This window comes from Amblyomma mixtum, chromosome 1 (assembly GCF_055824585.1).
Source record: "Amblyomma mixtum isolate Tamu chromosome 1, ASM5582458v1, whole genome shotgun sequence".
NCBI classification, from domain to species: Eukaryota; Metazoa; Arthropoda; class Arachnida; order Ixodida; family Ixodidae; genus Amblyomma; species Amblyomma mixtum.
This window is the reverse complement of record NC_143012.1, coordinates 300,348,982-300,369,449: the sequence shown is the minus strand read 5'-3', so window position 1 is coordinate 300,369,449 and position 20,468 is coordinate 300,348,982. Positions and strand designations below refer to the sequence as shown.

The window sequence follows — 20,468 nt, the reverse complement described above, 5'->3', positions numbered from 1 at the left end:
TATTGACATGAAGATGGCTCAGCAACATACAAGTTATTGAGATAATTGAAAAGAGGAGTTTGTGCTGCACTTTATTATGATGACTCGTTTGCACAAACATCGCTAAGACTGCGCAGGAAAACAATGCGACAACGCGTAACTAAACCGGGTGAAGGTGATTGACACGTGGATCTAATCTTGTCAAAGCCTCTCTTGACAAAATTGAACTTATTATTGAGTTGACCATCCCTATCCGAGGCATTTTCTCTAGCTCAGTTGCCCTGTCTACTTTCAGCGATCGTTTTCTGCTTTCACTTCGGACATCAAATCCAAAATTTTAATAGACCGCTAAGGAACAACCGAGGAAAACATGAAGTGGCATGTAGGCCTTACGTATGTCAACAAAATGTGCGCAAGATTAGGCGTCAAAAAGTGGAAACATGTGATCTTCACCGAAAAATTTATTGCTCTAGTTGAGGACAGCGACCACAAGACCAGGCACGCGCGCGCCCCCCAGCGGCGTCGGCGGCGTCACGTGAACTCTCGCCCCTTGCCGTAGCGGTGCTCCAGGGTCTTGCGGAAGCCGAGGAAGATGCGGTAGTTGCGCGATTTCTCCGCGTTGCGGAAGCTCTCGTTGACTGTGGTGTTGCGCATGCCCCGGTGGATGGTAAACGCGTCGCTCAGCACCAGAAACCGGAAGCCGGCCAGGTGAGCCTCCAGGGCCTGCGAGGGCATTTGTTTCATTTCTCAGCTTAGTGCACGGTAATTTCATTTCATTTCCTTTATTTGCCCAGAAAACATCCTGGAAAGGCCCCACGGCTAAAAGCTGTTGTAACAGCTTGACGAAGCCGAGGGACCCTATCACTTGGCAGATGGCGGTACTACTCACTCTAGTTACTACAGCAAAGCAGAAACAATAACGTGGCAATTAACAGCAATATTTAAGATACAGAGTACAAATAATTGTGAAAAAATAGCCCAAAATAACAGTGCATATGCAAAAATACCAAAAATGTACAGTTTATAATCAAAAGTGTATTTGTAAAACGTGTCTAAAATGTACAGCAGGTAAGAATAAAATGAGATAAACTATCTTGGACACAATTTACTTGAAATATACAAAAAAAGTGGTCACGGAAGCAGGATATAACTCTATAAAGATGTTCTCAGCCTATTTTTCGCCTGTTTCTTGGAAGTCTACAAGTTCAATTTCAATTTCAATTTATTTTCGAATTTCTTTTACAGGAAATACAAACACTTTTTGGACCCATAGCCAGCGGCTAGTTCGGGTCCAAGTACACGAAACACGTAAAAGCAAATTCAAAAACGGCGGACATATACAGAAAAGCGTAAGCGTTGTACAAGATTAAAAGCAAAGCAGTCTAAATAACACTGGTAGATAACATTCGGCGCGGCAAAAGAAAGAAAATAGCTTTGAAGACATGACATGCAAAAAGAACTTTCGGACATCAAATGTTAGTAAAAACTATCGTGTTACATACAAAGTACATAATAACAGAAAACTGTGACGAAAAAAGAATTTCAGGTTAAATCAATTATTTCAATTAAGTGTTTTTTAAACATACCAGCAAAATTGTGTGAGTTTTTAAGAGAAATGGGTATCGCGTTCCAAATTTTTACCCCAGCAGACTCCACTAAACGCTCACCATATACATTGCGGATGGTAGGGAGGTTGAAATTGCCGAAAGAGAGGTTTCTAGTGGACCGAAGCGGGAGATGTAGTATTGATGCATGAAAAGGGTGGTTGTGTCTTACTATGTTGTGAATACATACAGAGATTTTTAATCGGTACAATGAATCAAATGGAAGGATCATTGACTTGCGGAATAACGGTTTGCTGTGCTCATAACGGTTGGACTTGTTTATTATTCTTAATGCACGTTTTTGAAGACGGATAATAGGATTTAAATACGTATGGTAAGTTCCACCCCATGCTTCGACACAGTATGATAGATGGCTTTCGATGAAGGCAAAATAAAGCATTCGTAATGTAGAGATGTCAAATAATTCCTTAACCTGATGAAGAGCATGACATCCAGATGCCAACTTCCCGCAGACTGCCTCAATTTGGTGTTGCCAGTGTAAGTGGCTGTCAAATGTGACACCAAGATATTTAAATGAAAATGTGTGTTCTATTAGTGCATTATTTACAAGGATTCTGACATCAGTTGGGGCGATTAGTTTTCTTCTTGAATGGAATATCAGGTATTTAGTTTTTTTCGTGTTTATTGATAGCTTGTTAGCTGAGAACCATTTCGCTATTTTATGGACTTCTTGATTCGCTTTTTCCTCTAGCTCTTTCATTGTATCTGCCGTTATAATTAAACATGTATCATCAGCATACATCAGAAGTTTTGAACAGCCGATAAATGAAGGTAAGTCATTAACGTATAAGGAAAACAATAATGGACCAAGTACGGATCCTTGCGGTACTCCAGTGTAAAGCTTGTGCGGTGAGGATGTAAAGGAATTCATTACCACAACTTGTTCACGGTCAGTGATATAACTAGTGAGTAGGTCGGAAATATTATGACGAAAGCCGTAGTGTTTTAGTTTTGTTATCAGTATAGAATGATCAACTGTGTCGAATGCCTTTTTTAAATCCAAAAATATTACTCCAACTAACATGCCATTGTGCAAAGCCGTGTTAATTTTCTGGGTAAGTGACAGAACTGCTGTGGAAGTTGAATGGTGTGACCTGAAACCATGTTGTTGTGTAGTGAGGATACCGTATTTATCTAAAAACTTGTTGAATCTGTTTGCAAGAATTTTTTCAAAGATGTTATTAATTGTGCTAAGAAGAGATATTGGCCTGTAGCAATTTGCGTCGTTCCGGTCACCGTCCTTATATACTGGTACTACCTTCGCTGTTTTCAATACAGACGGATACTTGCAAGCATTAACAGAATGGTTAAAAAGCGAGCACAAGACGGGACCAAGGATGTCAAAATTTTCTATCACAGCCCTATTGCTTATGCCGTCTAAACCTGTCGCTTTATTCGTCGGCATCGTTAAAACAACAGACTGTATTTCTTCTAGTTCAATTCGGAACAAAACAAAACTATTTGGAATCTTAGACTCAAGGTCTATTACATTTAAGTCCTGTAGGTTCTGCGCTAGGAGTGGGCCCATAGAGGCGAAAGTTGAGTTGAAGTGTTCCGCTGTCCTCCTGTCTACTGTTTCAGGGAGTATATGCGGAGCCTGTTTGCTACCCACAATGTCTTTGAAAATGTGCCAAAGTATTTTTGAGTTTCCATTTGCCCTCTCTATGCGTTCTCTGTAAAATTCTCTTTTACGAGCTCTCATCATCGTTACCGACTTGTTACGCATCTCCTTAAATTGACGCAGGTAAAAGTCGTTCTCTTTTTTATGCTTCCATTTCTTGCACCAGTAGTCCTTTTTCTTTAAAACTTCAAGAATGGGCTTATTCATCCAGGGACAAATTGGTATGCTGCGAGAGCGACCTTTGATCTTTTCAGTACTGTTTGATATCGCACCTGTAAGAATAGTAATAAAGTTTGAAAATTCGGTGTCAACATTCTCGTGATAAATCTCATCAAAATTTACTGATAAAAGATTGTCACGCAATAGTTCGTAGTTTATCTTGTTAAGGCGGTGAGAAAAATAGGTTTCTGCTTTTGGCAAATTATCTATGTCGACAAATATGGGAAGGTGGTCAGACAAGGGGTCATCGAAAACATCAGCAGTAATACCTGTGGTGAAATTAACGAGTGCATGATCAATTAACGTTGCTGATGTGCTCGTAACACGAGTAGGTGTCTTGATAATATTTTGAAAGGAAAAAGACTTGAGTAAATATGCGTAATCGCTGTGATTTGCATTGTTCATATCAATGTTTATATCTCCCACAATAAGAATGCGTTTGTTTGGCTTTCGTGTCAGGAAGGATAAAATTGCTTCAAATTTATCAAGAAAAGAAGCTTGGCAAGAATTAGGAGGCCGATAAACGACACCAACTATGAGCGAGGGTTCTAAATGAATAAAGAGGGCTTCAATAAAAGAAGTGCTACATGTGACATCATGCAAGACAGAGAAATGTTGACCTGCTTTTACAAAAAACGCAACGCCACCGCCGCGAGTGGAAGACAGACGAGGATGAGATGTCATCGTGTAACCTGGAACGACTACACTCTCTCCTTTTTTCAGCCACGTTTCTGTTGTTGCGATTAGGTGAAATGTTTTTTTTTGTAATGATAGAAAGGTGATAAGTAGATCTATGTTTTTTCGGATACTTCGAATGTTACTGTGAAAGACGGAAATAGTTTTGCTGCCATCCGTTAGCGATGTCATGAGGGAACTGGTTTGTTAGGGAATAGGAAAAGATACAGCTAAAATACTTTGTCGAGGTCTTCTTCGCAAGTCACATGAATGACCCGGGAAGTTTCTGTTTTCCGTAACAGTATTTTGCCTTCAGAAACCCATGCAAAGCGCCACTCATTCTCTCGTTTTGCCTTGATGGCCTTTCCAAGAAGTATCTTTTTCTCAGCACACAGATGTTCATTGATGAATACTGGGTCTTCTTCCTCAAAGCCCAGGTGGGATGTGTTCAGCCTGTGTTTTTTGGCTGCTTGCAAGACCTTATCTCGGGTAGCTCGTGAAAGAAACCGCACTATGATGTTGTCAGGTCCCTTGGCCTTCGTTGGAACCCGGTGGCAAACTTCAACATCGCTCTCTGAAAAATCTACTTTAAGTGATTTGGCAACTTTCCCAATCACCTCACCAAGGTTTTCATTCGAAGTTACTGGAACACCTTTTATTTCAATATTGTTTTTCCTGCTAAACTGTTTCAGTTCCACCAACTCTAGCTTTAAGTCCTTCATCTCCTTGTTTAGCTTCAGGTTTTCCTTTTGGAATTCTTTGCTCTGAGTTTTCACTTCTGTCAACCCCTCTCGTAAGGACCTCATTTCGGACCGTAACTCCTCAAAGGTTTCGTTAATGAAGTCCATTGAGGAACAAACCGATGTGATTTCAGTTTTGATTGACTTAGTGGATGCGTCAATGTTTCTGACTTCATTTCTGAGCTCAGATAGGGCTTCCACAAATTTTGAAGTCATTTCTACAAGAACCTTTGCGACCTCTTTGATGCTACCAGGTGCCTTCTCACTCAGGGTGGCAGCGAAGCTGGAAATGGCGTCACCATTTTCACCAGCCATCACGACTCCAAAGATGTGCTCCAATGAATCAATACACGTGTATGATCAATACCACAAGAACATCACAGCTTCAGAACGGTTCAGCAGCCGCAAGGTCTACGATGTAATGCAGAGTGGTGAATTGGTTAACTCACCTGCACACAAGAAGTGGCGGTTAGCAGACGTAGAATGCGCGGCTGCCAGAACCGTTCTGAAGTGTCGATTGCAGTTTGCAGCTGGCTTATATGGTCGACGATGATGACGTCACAGTGGGGCGTTGTCAGACGGTCAGCCACGTGGAATGATAGCCAGTCAGCCTGATTGAGCTCTGGCTGCGTTGATTTCCAACTGCCGGTGCGCCCGTTGGGAATAGGGGGCCGTATCGAAAATGCCTGCACACAAGAAGTGGCGGTTAGCAGACGTAGAATGCGCGGCTGCCAGAACCGTTCTGAAGTGTCGATTGCAGTTTGCAGCTGGCTTATATGGTCGACGATGATGACGTCACAGTGGGGCGTTGTCAGACGGTCAGCCACGTGGAATGATAGCCGGTCAGCCTGATTGAGCTCTGGCTGCGTTGATTTCCAACTGCCGGTGCGCCCGTTGGGAATAGGGGGCCGTATCGAAAATGCCTGCACACAAGAAGTGGCGGTTAGCAGACGTAGAATGCGCGGCTGCCAGAACCGTTCTGAAGTGTCGATTGCAGTTTGCAGCTGGCTTATATGGTCGACGATGATGACGTCACAGTGGGGCGTTGTCAGACGGTCAGCCACGTGGAATGATAGCCGGTCAGCCTGATTGAGCTCTGGCTGCGTTGATTTCCAACTGCCGGTGCGCCCGTTGGGAATAGGGGGCCGTATCGAAAATGCCTGCACACAAGAAGTGGCGGTTAGCAGACGTAGAATGCGCGGCTGCCAGAACCGTTCTGAAGTTGCTGTGTAGTAAGGATAAAGAATGCCTATGGGAAATGAATAAATATACATTGGCACAGAAGAGAAAAAGTTGGTCGCCCTGGTTGCATGCGAGGTATGGACAAGGGTAAATCGGCATTACAAATTATAATATTCATCTGCACGAGTTCTTGATTAATTTTCGTACATTGCTACATTGCTAGGTGTGAAGACACTCAGTTGCAGTCCGAAGTGAAAAACATGAGGCACAATTCCTCTAGGAAAAGAAACGCAAGGGATCGGAGAGAGACGCTTCCACTATACAGGGCGTTTCGCCTAACACTGTTAGTAATTTTTAAAAATAGCCTTCTTATGTTGGAAGAGCGCTTTCATCGAAATGACAGTCAGCGGTGGTGTGCAGCACAATACAGCTGTGTTTAGTATAACAGTCAGGTTAACTGATACTTAATAGTTAGCTTTCTGACTATCTCACTTAGGCTCATCATTTATTGAGAGGCTTGTGGCATACGGTAAGCGATATACATATCAGCTTTTAGGCTTTCGAAAATGAACTTCTCGTCGAAGCTGCTAAGATCAAGTGACAGGCGCGCCGCTATGTGACGCGCTCTCGCATACAAGGCTAACGTTCTTTCTGGCCGAGTAGTTTCGCTTTCGTCAGTGTGCGCCCCCCAAATTATTTGCGATGCAGAGGCGATAACAGACATTTTAGAAAATCTAGAAACTGATATGAATATTAGTTGAAATGGCCTACAAACCTCTCAAACGAGTGGCCTAGGAATGATAGCTAAAATTAAAAAGTTAAAATATTAACTAACCAAGCTGCTCTTTAACACGTCTTAGCTGTATTCTGATACACACAACCACTGACGTTGCTATGCTGAAGAGACAGCTCTTCTAACTTTAAAATCCTGCTTTTAAACCTTGTTAATAGTCTTAGGTGAAACACCCTGTGTACTGTAACATTACCATCATACGCAAGAATCTAGTGCCCAGTCGTTTCTTCCCAGATAATTTTCACTTCATTAAAAAATTTTTTGACGTCCACATTTATTACAGAACAAATGTATGCACCAAAAAGCAAATGTAATACAGACACAACGGAGCGGCAATAAATAAATGCTCAACAATATTACTGCCTGTCTTCTTAACTTGAATTAGAGAAAAAATAGCGCCAAACCATGCGTACCACGAGAAAGGAACGAGGATGAGACACAAGCGCTTGTGTCTCGTCCTCGTTCCTTTCTTGTGGTGTGCATGGTTTGGCGCTCTTTTTTCTCTAATTCAAGTATGCACCAACTAGCCCAAAAAGAGGTGTTAATGTAGTGTCTTCTTAACACAAAGTAACCTGCAGCAGCTCTCGCGACCGCCAGATTTGTAATAAGTATTTCTTTCGCGCAAGAGACAAGCACATCAACACAACAGCGCTGGGCTCAATTTTTCTCTTGCGTCCCACCAAATTAAAGCTGAATATTTCAAACAAACTCAGTGTAAGGAGATAGCGCCACCGAACGGCGTTCGTGAGAAGAAGACAAAGCACGAGGAGCGCGTGCGGAGGGGAACGCGGGGCAGGTCGAAGAGGATTACGTGGCAGAGAAGAGAAGAGCGCGGTGGGCGACGGACGTGGACGAGTTCTGCTGGCTCCCCGAGTTCCGGGCTTGGGCCTTAGCCGCAGACGTCCGGGCCACCAGACCTGGACATCCATCGTCGAGAGCCTCAACCACCAGGCCCAGGCGCCACTCTTCTCCGTCCATCCGTCAGCTGCTCCACACAGGCCGCCTCTGGCGCCTACGTGACCTTTTCCGGGATACCAGACCTGGAAACCGTGCCGGGAGCCCACGAACGCTGACGCTGCGGTAGCGTTTCATCGACGTTGGAACGACAAGAGACTCCTTGACTGCCCGACACCCAGCCAGTCCTCCCCGCTCGTTGCTCGAACAAGACAAGTAGTGTGAACTTTCCTCTTTGACTCTTTTTCCTGCATTTATCATAAGCACTTTGTTCTGTTCCCCCGTGTGTTTTTCCCGTGTATTGTTGCGTTGTTCTCTTGTTCCTTTCCTTTCTTCTCGCTCATATTGTAATTGGTTTCCTTTCCTTTAAAAGCCGCCTCGTTTATTGTTTGTACTTTGGTGTTTGTTGAAAATAAGACCTGCAATCTCACAGAGTCCTCACAAATTTGGCGTCCACGACAGGACGAGGTCGGTTTTTATTTATTTGCCTGTTGTGTTAATTTAGGAACAATATGAGCGCTTCAGATTTGGTTGCTTTGGGCGAGCGCATGGGCTTGTGCGGCGCGGAGTTACGAGCGTGGGTGGAGGACGAGCTTCGTAAGGCACGGGAAGAGAGAGCCGCGGAGCGTGAAGCTGCTAAGCAGAAATTGGAATTAGAGGCACGGAATTTAGAGGCGGAGCGTGAGGCTGCGAAGCAGAAACTGGAGTTAGAGGCACGGAATTTGGAGTTAGAGGCACGGAATTTGGAGACGGGGCGTGAAGCTGCGAAGGAACGTTTGGAGTTAGAGGCGCAGAACTTGCAGCTACAAATAAGGCTCAAGGAGGGTGGCGCAAATCCTCCGAGTGACCGTGGAGAGCGTAGCGTCACACCGGCTAGCTCCATTAACCCGCACAGCCTCATACCACAGTTCAATGAAGCGCGAGATGACCTCGATGCCTACTTAAAGAGGTTTGAGCATGTGGCCACCGGGCAGAGTTGGCCAAAAGAAAAGTGGGCAACGGCGTTGAGCTTGTGCCTTGGTGGCGAAGCACTTAGGGTCTTCGGTCGGCTCTCGCCTGAGGATTCCGTGGATTATGACAAAGCGAAGCTTGCCTTGCTTCAGAGGTTTAGGTTCACCGCGGAAGGATACCGAGAGAAGTTTCGCCAGAGCAAGCCACAGGATGGAGAAACGGCCTCGCAATATGCTGCCAGGTTGTTTAGCTTCTTTGATCGTTGGGTCGAGATGCGGGGAGCAGGCCGCACTTTTGAGGTGGTTCGCGAGATGGTCGTGAGCGAACAATTTCTGAACAACTGTCATTCTCGTTTAGCCCTTTTCTTACGTGAGCGGGAGGGCAAGACAGTTGCCAAGCTGGCGGAGGCTGCCGATCATTTTCTTGAAGCACAGCGGCAAAATAACTTGTTGTTCTTCAAAGAACAGGGGGAGCATACGATGAATAAAGCCAAGGACGAGGTTTCAGGTTCGCAATCTCGCCTGCGGTGTTTTCTTTGCGAGAAGACTGGGCACAAGGCGGCGGATTGTCGGACGAAGCCGAAGCAATCGTATTGCACCTGGTGCCGCGAGGTAGGACATGATGCCCAGTCATGCAAAGCTAAGAGGCCAGGAGACCGTGAGGAGTCCGCCTGTTGCATGACACCTCGATATTCACATCCCGATAGCACTGCAGTGGTAACGCGCGTAGAGGGCCAGTTGGGGGAGATGGTCTGTCCTTCCAACCCGGTGGAAACTGCTATGCCCGTGGCGCACGGTGAGGTGTTCGGCCAGCATGGTTCGGTATTACGGGATACGGGCAGCACCGGTATTGTTGTGCGTGAGTCTCTTGTACCGCCAGCGGCACTAACAGGGAAAAAGGCTACATTATTCTTGGCCAATGGGACCCGTGTAGAAGTTCCGGAAGCGGAGGTGGTGATTTCTTCTCCATATTTCTCGGGTAAGGCCATCGCGCGCTGTTTATCTACACCCCTGTACGACATCATAATAGGCAATGTCCCTGGCGCTAAACCTCCATTCCCGGTTGACCCGCCAGTTCTCACTGATCAGGCAGTTTCCCTTGCCATGACGGGTGCGGTCGTTGTTCCTTCCCTTATGGTGACAGCAAAGGTTTCAGAGAGTAGTAAAAGCCCCACTCTGAACACACTCCACTTGTCACGGCCGGAGTTTCGCCTCAAACAGGAAGAAGACCCGAGCTTAGAGGTGTGTCGCAGGAAGTTGGGGCAAATATTTCGTGGTAAGGGACAGACCGCCCACTCTTTTGATACAGATGACGGGGTTCTTTTCCGGTCGTACCAAGTGTGTCCCGGACAAGTCGTTGAGCAAGCGGTGGTACCGAAGGGCTTACGCACGCAAGTTCTTAAGTTGGCACATAAGAGTGCATTATCCGGCCATCATGGAATACGGCAAACAATAGCTAGGGTGCTCACTGAGTTTTACTGGCCCGGTGTACAGGCTGACATTAAGAGTTATGTCAGATCGTGTGACATGTGTCAGCAGACTGTGTCGAAGGCAAGGGAGAACAGAGTGAGTAACATCATAGGACGGGAACATGTAAAATCATGGTGGAAACCGAGGTCGGTTTGGAGAAAACGGTTTCACAAAGGAAAACGGAAGTATTAGCCGGAAAAGTTCTCGCGACGGTGATGTGGTTTGATGGGAACAATGGAATACGGAAGAATGTAGCCCACACCTATTGTTGGAATTGTTTTTGTTTGTTCATGTTTGTTTTTGAGTGTCGGCTATCTACTTTTTATGCTTTCCGTGTTTCTTCGCCCTCTATGGACGCTTTACGTTGACTTTCCATGTGCTCTCTGTGCTGTGTGTGCGAAGGTCTGTGAACGCTTCGAACATTGATGACCGTCGTATTGTGTGTGGTGTGTAGTGTGCGCGCTGTGGTGCGGTGTTCTGTGTTGCGATCGTCGAACGCGTCTGGTGTCGCTCTCCTGAAGTTGAGTTCTTTCCCTTGGAAAAAACTTCCGAAGAGGGGGCCTTCTGTAAGGAGATAGCGCCACCGAACGGCGTTCGTGAGAAGAAGACAAAGCACGAGGAGCGCGTGCGGAGGGGAACGCGGGGCAGGTCGAAGAGGATTACGTGGCAGAGAAGAGAAGAGCGCGGTGGGCGACGGACGTGGACGAGTTCTGCTGGCTCCCCGAGTTCCGGGCTTGGGCCTTAGCCGCAGACGTCCGGGCCACCAGACCTGGACATCCATCGTCGAGAGCCTCAACCACCAGGCCCAGGCGCCACTCTTCTCCGTCCATCCGTCAGCTGCTCCACACAGGCCGCCTCTGGCGCCTACGTGACCTTTTCCGGGATACCAGACCTGGAAACCGTGCCGGGAGCCCACGAACGCTGACGCTGCGGTAGCGTTTCATCGACGTTGGAACGCCAAGAGACTCCTTGACTGCCCGACACCCAGCCAGTCCTCCCCGCTCGTTGCTCGAACAAGACAAGTAGTGTGAACTTTCCTCTTTGACTCTTTTTCCTGCATTTATCATAAGCACTTTGTTCTGTTCCCCCGTGTGTTTTTCCCGTGTATTGTTGCGTTGTTCTCTTGTTCCTTTCCTTTCTTCTCGCTCATATTGTAATTGGTTTCCTTTCCTTTAAAAGCCGCCTCGTTTATTGTTTGTACTTTGGTGTTTGTTGAAAATAAGACCTGCAATCTCACAGAGTCCTCACACTCAGGTGCTGTTCTAAAGGACGAGTTTTGGTAAACCTGGGCCCCAGCTAAATATTCACGTTTCTGGGGACCTAATTATACTTTACAATGGTCCGCGGTGGTGACACGTGCGGCACCCGTCGCTCCCAGAAACGGCACCGTCCAAAGCGCGGCGTTCAGCTGTACCTCCGTCGCGGGCGCAGACCGCGCGTGGAAGAAATAATAGATACGCGCTGGGGGAGAGCGAAACGTCGGTTCACGACACGCGAAACCGGCATGCATGAAATATGTATATCGCCAGAAACCGTTGCTCGCTAAGGAACAAAATCAAATGGACTCCCGGCGACAAGGCGAAGCGACGCGGGGTGCAGTGGAGCGGTTATAAATAACACGACGCAAATGTGTTCTCCGGTAGCTTATGAATTCATGCGGCGAAGGAGGCGTTGTCAATTACTGGATCCTTGGTGAGCTTCGCGGCAGGCAGTGCACGTTGGCAGGGCTCTACCAGACTCAATCGTCGAGGAACTCTGCCATGCTGAGAGGTGTTTGAGGCGAAAAATGCTGTCATAACTTACTGCCGGCGTCCACGTTTAAACTATGTCTCAAAGGTTGCCTTCGAACTTGGCTATTAAATCCGTCCGTCCACGCCGAGAATTCGTACATCGCCAAAGCCGCCACAACTTGTTCACGTACTTCACGTGAAACAAGCGTCTCAGTCCAAGTGTTTCAAACTTTTGCAGGACATGGCGACAACGTCAGTGCACGTTAAAGAACCCCAGGTGGTCGAAATTTCCGGAGCCCTCCACTACGGCGTCTCTCATAGCCTTAGTCGCTTTGGGACGTTAAACCCCATAAACCAACCAACCAACATGAAACATTTCTCAAAATAAGTTTAAGTCTTAGCCAACCCCCAGTTACACTGAAGGATACCAAGAGATCTGAGGAGATTCTAAACGAACTTCAGTTACCTAGTGCGGTGAATAAGAAGCCACAAGAAATTCTGTCTTAAAGCGTCACTACATGTTCATGATGCTGGCAACTCCGCAGAAAACCTCCGATGCGTTCATCGCTTCAAAACTATCGGGTAGAAGAAAAAAAAAAGAAAATTGGTTTTGATGAAATGAAAGGCGCAGTAACTGTCTCACTTCTCGGTGGACACCTTTTTTGTTATAGCTGTGCCCGGCCTAGGTGCCGCCACCGTCGACGCCCGGGAGGAGCCGAGAGAAGGAGCGCCGGCATAGGAGGAGGAGGGACGAGATGTCGTTACTTTTAGTTTATTGAGGGGTTTTATAGGCAACTACTGCTAGTGTTCCTGTATATGCAGGAGCATGCAGGAGCATGTATAGGAACACTAATGATAACTAATGCGCCACCTGTCGACACTGCCCGACACTGCCGCGAAACAAAATGCTGTAGGGGTGTAGTGCGGACGTGCTGTGGCGACCAACGGGCGAAGAGCAGTCGGAATGCCGACAGTGTGCATCGTATACTAGCCAAGAAATGCACAAGTTGAATCTTGGTCATCGTTCAGCGTAGACAGACCTGTTTCTAATCTAAGAAAACGCCTTGGTTTGATGATTCGGCCGATGTACCATCAGCGTCAAATGAAACGCGAACAAGGCAGTTGAAACACTAACATCAAAATGACAATCTTAGCCGTGACAAGCGAGCAAGCTGATTTCACTTAGAATACGCGAGGATAGTCCTTTATAAGTGTTAATTAATCTCGTTTCTATTTCCTCTCTAGCAGCTAATGTGCTTTGTTTTTGTGTCCGCATTTAAGTTTTGTTCGCGTTTCATGCTTTCGCACGTTTACATGCTTTCTACATGCTACACATGTTTTCGCACGTCTACTCAGTTTAACTACGTCAAACAATTTTTTTTCTGATTTGATTGCGATTTTTCTTACATTATTTGTTGAGCTCAAGCACCTCATACCTATCCCGACAAAAGCGAACTTAGTGACACCGGACGGCCCCGAGTTGCTCCTGACGTAACTAATGCTATCTAGGTTGCTATCGAAAAAGTAGGTCCCTCACAACCCGTTTAGAAGGTATGATGACGTCACAAGGTTACGTTGCCGCTATCGATGGATTATTAATTTAATTATCACCTGCTACGATGGGCGGGTTGCTCCCAATCCGGTCGCTACGTTGCCACCGAATACGGCTGCGAATATGGCTAGACTGGGAACCAACCTGTCCTATTTACTTCGTGCAAGCAGACCCTGCTATCGTTTGCAGGATACGCCGGAAATTCTGAAGGGAAATATACATCAGTAAGGTTTTCCAGAGTTTACGGCGCCCTGCGCGCCAGCCGCACCCGAAAACTCAATGACGTCACAACTTTGGCCCCCGTAATCCCCTCCTGACCAATGAGAACGAAGCACCTCCTAGTCAATGAGAATCAGCCATCTGCATGCTGCAGTTAGATTCGGGCCCCCCAAGAGGACTAAATCACATGATCATAGGTGGAATTGAAATAAACCACAAACAATATTAGGATACGGCATCGGGGTGAACCCTTATCCAGGTGCTTCACCCTTTAGAAGACTGAGCACGCGGTCAGGGACGCTGGCATGAAAAGGAAAATCAACCAATTCCACGCGGCACTGGACTGAACCAATAACCTCCTCACAAAATGCGAATGCTGTAACACCAGACTACCGCGCGCTGTGGAAGGCCTGGGGTTATATAGCCTCGGCGGACCTCGTGGACTATGCTCCTGCCATGAAGAGGTTTTAGAATTTTAGAAGAGGTTTTAGAATTCGATGAGTTTAAAAGGGCCGATTGTTCGAAACATGCAGCTAATGCCTGCGAAATCGTTTTGCCCTAGCATTTGCAATGGCGGCGTAATCGCCGAATAAAGAGGCGTCGGCGTTGAGGCTTCTCCGCAGTGCACAGCGACGGGTAGAGGCCCCGATAATGACGTCATGTACGACGGCACCACGTTTCCACCGAAGAAACAGATGTTTCATGAAAGAAAACCAACGCCATCGAAGGTGAAGCTCACAAAGCATTGTTTGAGGGCATCGGTCGAAATACAACAGTATGCGGGCGAAAGCAGCGGACATCTGAAGTTTCGGCGATAATGAAGTCACTACGAGTTTCTCCGCACTTCCCGAACGCAGTGAGGAGAAGCTTGAACATCATCGCGGTTTTAACCTACGATTACGTCACCATTTTAGACGCTAGTGCAAAGATACTTTGCATGCTTTCTCCAGAATCTACGTAGATTCGAAATCTTAAATAATCTAGAACTGTCAGAAAACCGGTTCAGCTTCCCTTTAAGGCATTCTTTCTGCAGAATATCCGGCGACGTCGTCAACGTTGGGCGAAAAAGCCCCGAAGAAGCAACCTAGGTGGTCCGCCTAGGTCACGTGACCTTGTGGCGTCATCACAACTCACCCACCAGATTGTGAGCAAACTGTCCACTGTGGCCGGTGACACTTAAATTAATTATTGGTATGGAGAGGTTGCTCGGAAAGAACGACCTGGGTCACACAATCCCACACCGGTGGCAGCACCTGCCATCGCAGGGCAGTGGCGCATCGCTTAACCGCTGCAGCACTGCGCCAGGAGGGGTATATGAGGACTACCAGGGATCTGTGAATGTCGAGAAGAGATGACCCATTCCGCATACATGGGCATTAATTAACCCATTAACGCTATCCCGTCATCTAGGGGATCTGCGGCCACTGGTGGCACGTGTTAAGTTGCTCCTGCTTTGTTGTAGGTATCCAGATCCTGCCGAGTACGTCGTCGCTTTTGCCGCTGCCAGTCAGCAGCACATCAGTTCAGCAATCTGCGCCTTATCGACCTGCAAGCAAGCCCTTGGTGGTGACAGCGGCGCTGCCGTCGTCTCCGTGACGTCATCACCGCTGACCGCGCCACCTGGATACATAAAAGGAACGGACAGCCCCCGGACCCTTGGGATCTGCGGCCACTGGTGGCACGTGTTAAGTTGCTCCTGCTTTGTTGTAGGTAGGGTTCTGTCTTTTTCTTTGTAGCTATATTTGTTAGTACATTGTGGCCGCTGATCCCCTTCTGGTCTGTTGGATGTTTGCAACTTGTAAACGCACCTTGCAAAATGGGCATTGATGTGAACACGTACCGCGCTCGCATTGGCACCTTTCTACCATCTTCACATCGCTGCAGTACATTAACCGTCCAAACAAATACCGCTTCCGCGCTACTTCAAGCTCTTTTACCACGACCTTCTTATGTACTAGCATCTGTATGCTTAGCGCTGCTCCTCCTTTCTGCTGGAGACATTGAGGCCAATCCTGGACCTGGAAAGGTAGAGGACGTTCTTAACTTGCTGAAAGACTTCATTGCTGAAAACGACCAAAATTTCAAGGCTACGACAGCCACGTTGGAAGAAATCAAGCGCGATGTTGTTGACATTAAATCACGGATTGATGTCATTGAGCAGAATATGGGTGGCGTGTCCGGCATTAAGGAAAATGTCTGTTCTGTTCATGGGGCGATTACTGAAGTCAAATCTGTGGTTGCAAGCACAAGCAATGACCTTGGAAATGTAGTTGACGATCTTAACAATAGAATGAGGCGAAACAACCTGTTGGTAAAGGGCATGCCTGAAACAGAAGGCGAAGAGTATGAAAATACCGAAAGCAAAATACTGGAATTCATTTCCACCCACCTTAAAGTTAAACTGGATGCAAACGACATTGAACGAGCCCACCGCATCGGCCGGCGTCGCGATGATTACAAGCGTCCAATCATCATCAAGTTCCTAAATTTCAAGGTAAAGGAAGAAGTCCTACGGAATGCATTCAACCTAAAAGATGTCGTGCCCAAAATGTGGTTGGAAGAAGATTTTTCACCCAAAATCCAACTACAACGAAAAAAACTGAGGGATTATGCAAAAAGTATTCGGGAGGAAAATGAGCGATTCACTATTCGGTTTAATAAGCTGCAGTTACGTGGTGCAACCTACAAATATGACCCCGCTTTGGAACAAGTTGTGAAGGTATTCGAACAAGAAGCGCGCAGTCCTAAATGACCGGAAACTCAAAGCAAGTGGTCATCCGGCAAGCTTCGAGAAATTTCTGTGCTTCTTGCAAACTTCCGCAGCATTGTTCCCAAACTTGACACCGTGAAAGGCATAATTTTTACGTGCTCTCCAGACATCATTCTTGGCACCGAGACATGGCTAACGCCCGACGTTTCCAACAGCGAACTATCACTTCCTGTGGACCTAACTGTTTTTCGAAAAGACAGGAAAGAGGGTAGGAGAGGAGGCGTAATGATCGCCATACGGAGCGATTATCAGCCATGTCCTGTCGCCTTTGAAACGTGTCTTGAGCTGCTGTGGGTCATGGTTCGGCTCAAAGGTGTTACATATGTCATAGGTGCATGCTACCGGCCTCCAAACAGTCTTCCCGATTTTGTCGATCACCTGCACGATGCACTAGAATACATTTTCGCTACATACCCCCAAAGCATTGTACTGTTAGGAGGCGACTTCAATTATTCCGCTATTAACTGGAAAACGTCATCTGTCACTTCCGGATCGAATCGCCATGAATGTTCCCGCCTGCTTGATACAATGACAGCGTTTCATTTAACTCAGCTGGTACAGGAGCCCACCCGAGGTGATCACGTTCTAGATCTGTTATTTACTAACCTTCCTACTCATTCCCGCACCTACGTACTCGAAGAGATAAGCGATCACAGATTCGTCCACAGTTTAGTACCCATGTACGTTCCTGCCAAGCATATTACGACCAAATGCATCCTAAACTACCCGAAATGCGATCATGAAAAAATGAACCGCATGCTAAGAGACTTCGCGCATACTTTTCAAACCGCCTTTGTAACTCGCACGGCAAACGAAAATTGGTTGTTATTTCGCGATAAGTTGAAGGAAATCGAGCATGCCTGCATCCCAAAAATACACGTCAAAACAAGAACTGACTCCCCCTGGTTCACAAAAGATGTTAAGAAGTGTCTAAACAAAAAGAAAAGAGTGTACCGCAGAGCTAAGGAAGTTAACTCTGACAGCGCCTGGCAACAGTACAAAGACGTATCTGCTACGACCGAAATCGCCATAAAGAAGGCTAAAAACAAATTTTTTAACCACACTTTAGCCGACTTGTTAAGAACCAACCCTGCAAAATTCTGGCAAGTGATAAACCCTAAGGGCAGCCATGAGATACCAGTATTGAAAGATGCGGACGGACGTGTGGCACCTCCAGAGGCAATGCCTGACCTATTCAACAAGCATTTTACAGATACCTTTACAACCGAATCAGTGCCTTTTAATTACCGTGAACCTCAACAACCGTTACTGCTTCATCCATCAGAACCAATCATCATTAGCGTAGCTGGTGTTGCCCGAGCTATTGAGCGACTTCCACTTAATTGTAGCCCTGGTCCATACGGTATCAATACCAAACTTCTTAAACTTACCGCGCACGTGTCGGCTGCCTTACTAACTTTAATATTTCAGCAGTCTTTAGATACAGGATGCATTCCCGATGACTGGAAAACCGCAAACGTCAGCCCAGTTTTTAAATCCGGTGATAGCACGTCACCGGAAAATTATCGCCCCATATCACTAACATCTATTTGTTGCAAGTTGCTTGAACATATCCTCTTTTCAAACATAATGACCCACCTAAACGCTAATAACTTGCTTATTGCTAACCAGCATGGCTTTAGGCAAAAAAAGTCCTGTCAAACACAGCTATTTGAGCTCTTAACAGATCTTCATGAATCGGTACACGAATTAATATATACTGATGCCATATTTATAGATTTTTCAAAAGCTTTCGATCACGTTCCCCACATAAGACTAATGAAGAAAATTAACAACCTACAACCAAGGGCGTCCGCAGAATTTTTTGCAGGGGGGGGGGCCCATTGGTTGTTGGCGCCGGAGGGGGGGGGGGGGGGGGTATATTCGTAGCGAAAAGGCACTATTTGCGGAGTAAATTTATTTATTTATATATAAATAAAAAATAAGTAAAATACACACATGAAAGAAAATTACAAGCAGCAAATTAAAGCGCGGATTGTAGAGATACATTGCAGTTTATCAACAAAGAAACAATTAAAATTAATAAAAATGCAAAAAGATACTATCAATACTCGAAGTGCTCAGTCTTACTGCATACGGGTTCTCGACTCACCCGAATTGATGACCAGCACACAGCGCAATATGTTCACAAACATGCAACTACAGTCACTCAGTCAGTCTTCCTTGAACAGCAACTGTAGGCGCCTCGGATTTTTCTGGGCGAATTGCGTAGTTACACGGGTGATAAATTCATTTCTGTGCTTCATTACACGCTCTCAGTGCACAGTCATCATATATATTGATTGGAAAAATGGTTGAACGAGTACGTTGAAAACAAAAGATGACTATATATACAACGAAAACTTATTTACAAGATAAATGCACGCTCGCAGCTTCATACACCTCGCTCCATCTTGCTCGCGCATCCGCACAGTCGAGCAACCGCACACACACTGCTCGCCGCTCGTCGTTTTCTCGTCCGCTGTCTTGGTTGTTCTCACCTTCGTTGACAACCCGCCACTAAAAACACCGAAGCACAAACACAGAGGCGCGCACACGTGCAAGGGCTTACTTGCCACAATATCCACGAATGCGCACTTTTGGGGTGTAAGGAACGCCGCGCGACTTCCGAGGGGAAGGGACACCCGCAACTAATTCGGCCGGAAAATTTGTTTTTGTGCTTTTATGGGGTTCAGAGCCCCAAAACGACTCAGGCTATGAGGGACGGAGTAGTACAGAGTTTCGGATAATGTCGACCACCTGGGTCTCTTTACCATGCACTGACACGCACAGTACATGGGCGCTGTTGTGATTTGAGGCCCAGCCAGAGGTGACAGGCGAGCCAGGCAGGCGCCATCGGGCTGCGTTGACCAAAGGCGCTGGTTTTCGGAGAAGACGCAAGGAACGCTGGTGTGGGGGCGCCTCTGGAGACTGCGTCGCCGTGAACAAAAGCAGCTAATCCCCTTTGCCGAAGGTTCTGAAAGCGGCGCTTCTACCGCACCGAGCTCTCCCGTGGATCGGAGGAGACAGCGCGCGGCGGCGGCGCCAACTCGTCGCCCGCTTGCCCCTGAGCAGCCCGACAAAGCGGGGGTGGACACGGCTGATTTGTCCTTCCCCCCTCAAGAATTCATCGGTGGCCGGCGTACGAACGTATCACGATTATAGCGAGCGACCTGTGCCCTGTGCACTGTCTGCCTCCGTGTCGCTATCTCTCTAGAGATCAAAGAAACAGACACCCATCTCAAGACGGCTCGAAGCACATGCTCGCCGGTGCCGCTGCATGTCTGCAACAGGTCGTCCTTCAGCAGAGCTGGCGGTGGCGTGGTTTGAAAACGGCGGAACGACGCGCGCCCGGACGCGGCATTTCGCAGATGTGACCAAGTGTCGAAGCGGGGCTGCTTTTACCCTTTTGGCTGAGCGCACCACCGCCCCTGGCGTGCGGCCATCACTCACGGTTCGAGTGAGTGATTTTCCAGGGGGGTGCAGCCGCCCCCCCTTGCCCCCCCTTCCGGACGCCCATGCCTACAACTGCATCGCGATATCATCCGTTGGATCGGAGAATTCCTAAGTAATCGCTCCCAAAGCGTCAAAATTAAAGAGTATTCATCGAGCAGTTCACGAGTCATATCGGGAGTCCCACAGGGATCCGTTTTAGGGCCATTACTATTTTTAATTTACATTAATGACATAGCATCTAACATATCATCTAACGTGCGACTGTTCGCTGACGACTGCGTGATCTATAGAAGGATAGTCACCCCCCTTGATGCAGTTATTCTACAGACCGACTTAGTGCGCCTAAATGAATGGTGCCAGCTATGGCAGATGGAAATTAATATAAAAAAACAAAGTTGATGACCTTTTCCACGCGCACTAATATACCTTCTAATGTCTACACAATTAATGGGAATACAGTTGAAAGAACGGATTGTTTTAAGTACCTAGGTGTTTATCTCAGTGCTGATTTAAGCTGGAACACCCACATAAAT

General features: G+C 46.9%; 1 protein-coding gene across 2 annotated transcripts in view; it reads right to left on the bottom strand.

Annotated features, from left to right (window-relative positions):
- Positions 1 to 430: 430 nt before the first annotated feature.
- The window catches only part of LOC149372188 (beta-1,4-glucuronyltransferase 1-like), a 34,691-nt gene continuing 14,653 nt past the window's right edge, over positions 431 to 20,468 (bottom strand). For both annotated transcript variants that reach the window (XM_089566583.1, XM_089566584.1), the window contains exon 4: positions 431 to 702. In XM_089566583.1, coding sequence (XP_089422709.1) covers positions 511 to 702 — 192 coding nt within the window. In that variant the 3' untranslated portion in view covers positions 431 to 510. The remainder of the gene's footprint in view (positions 703 to 20,468) is intronic.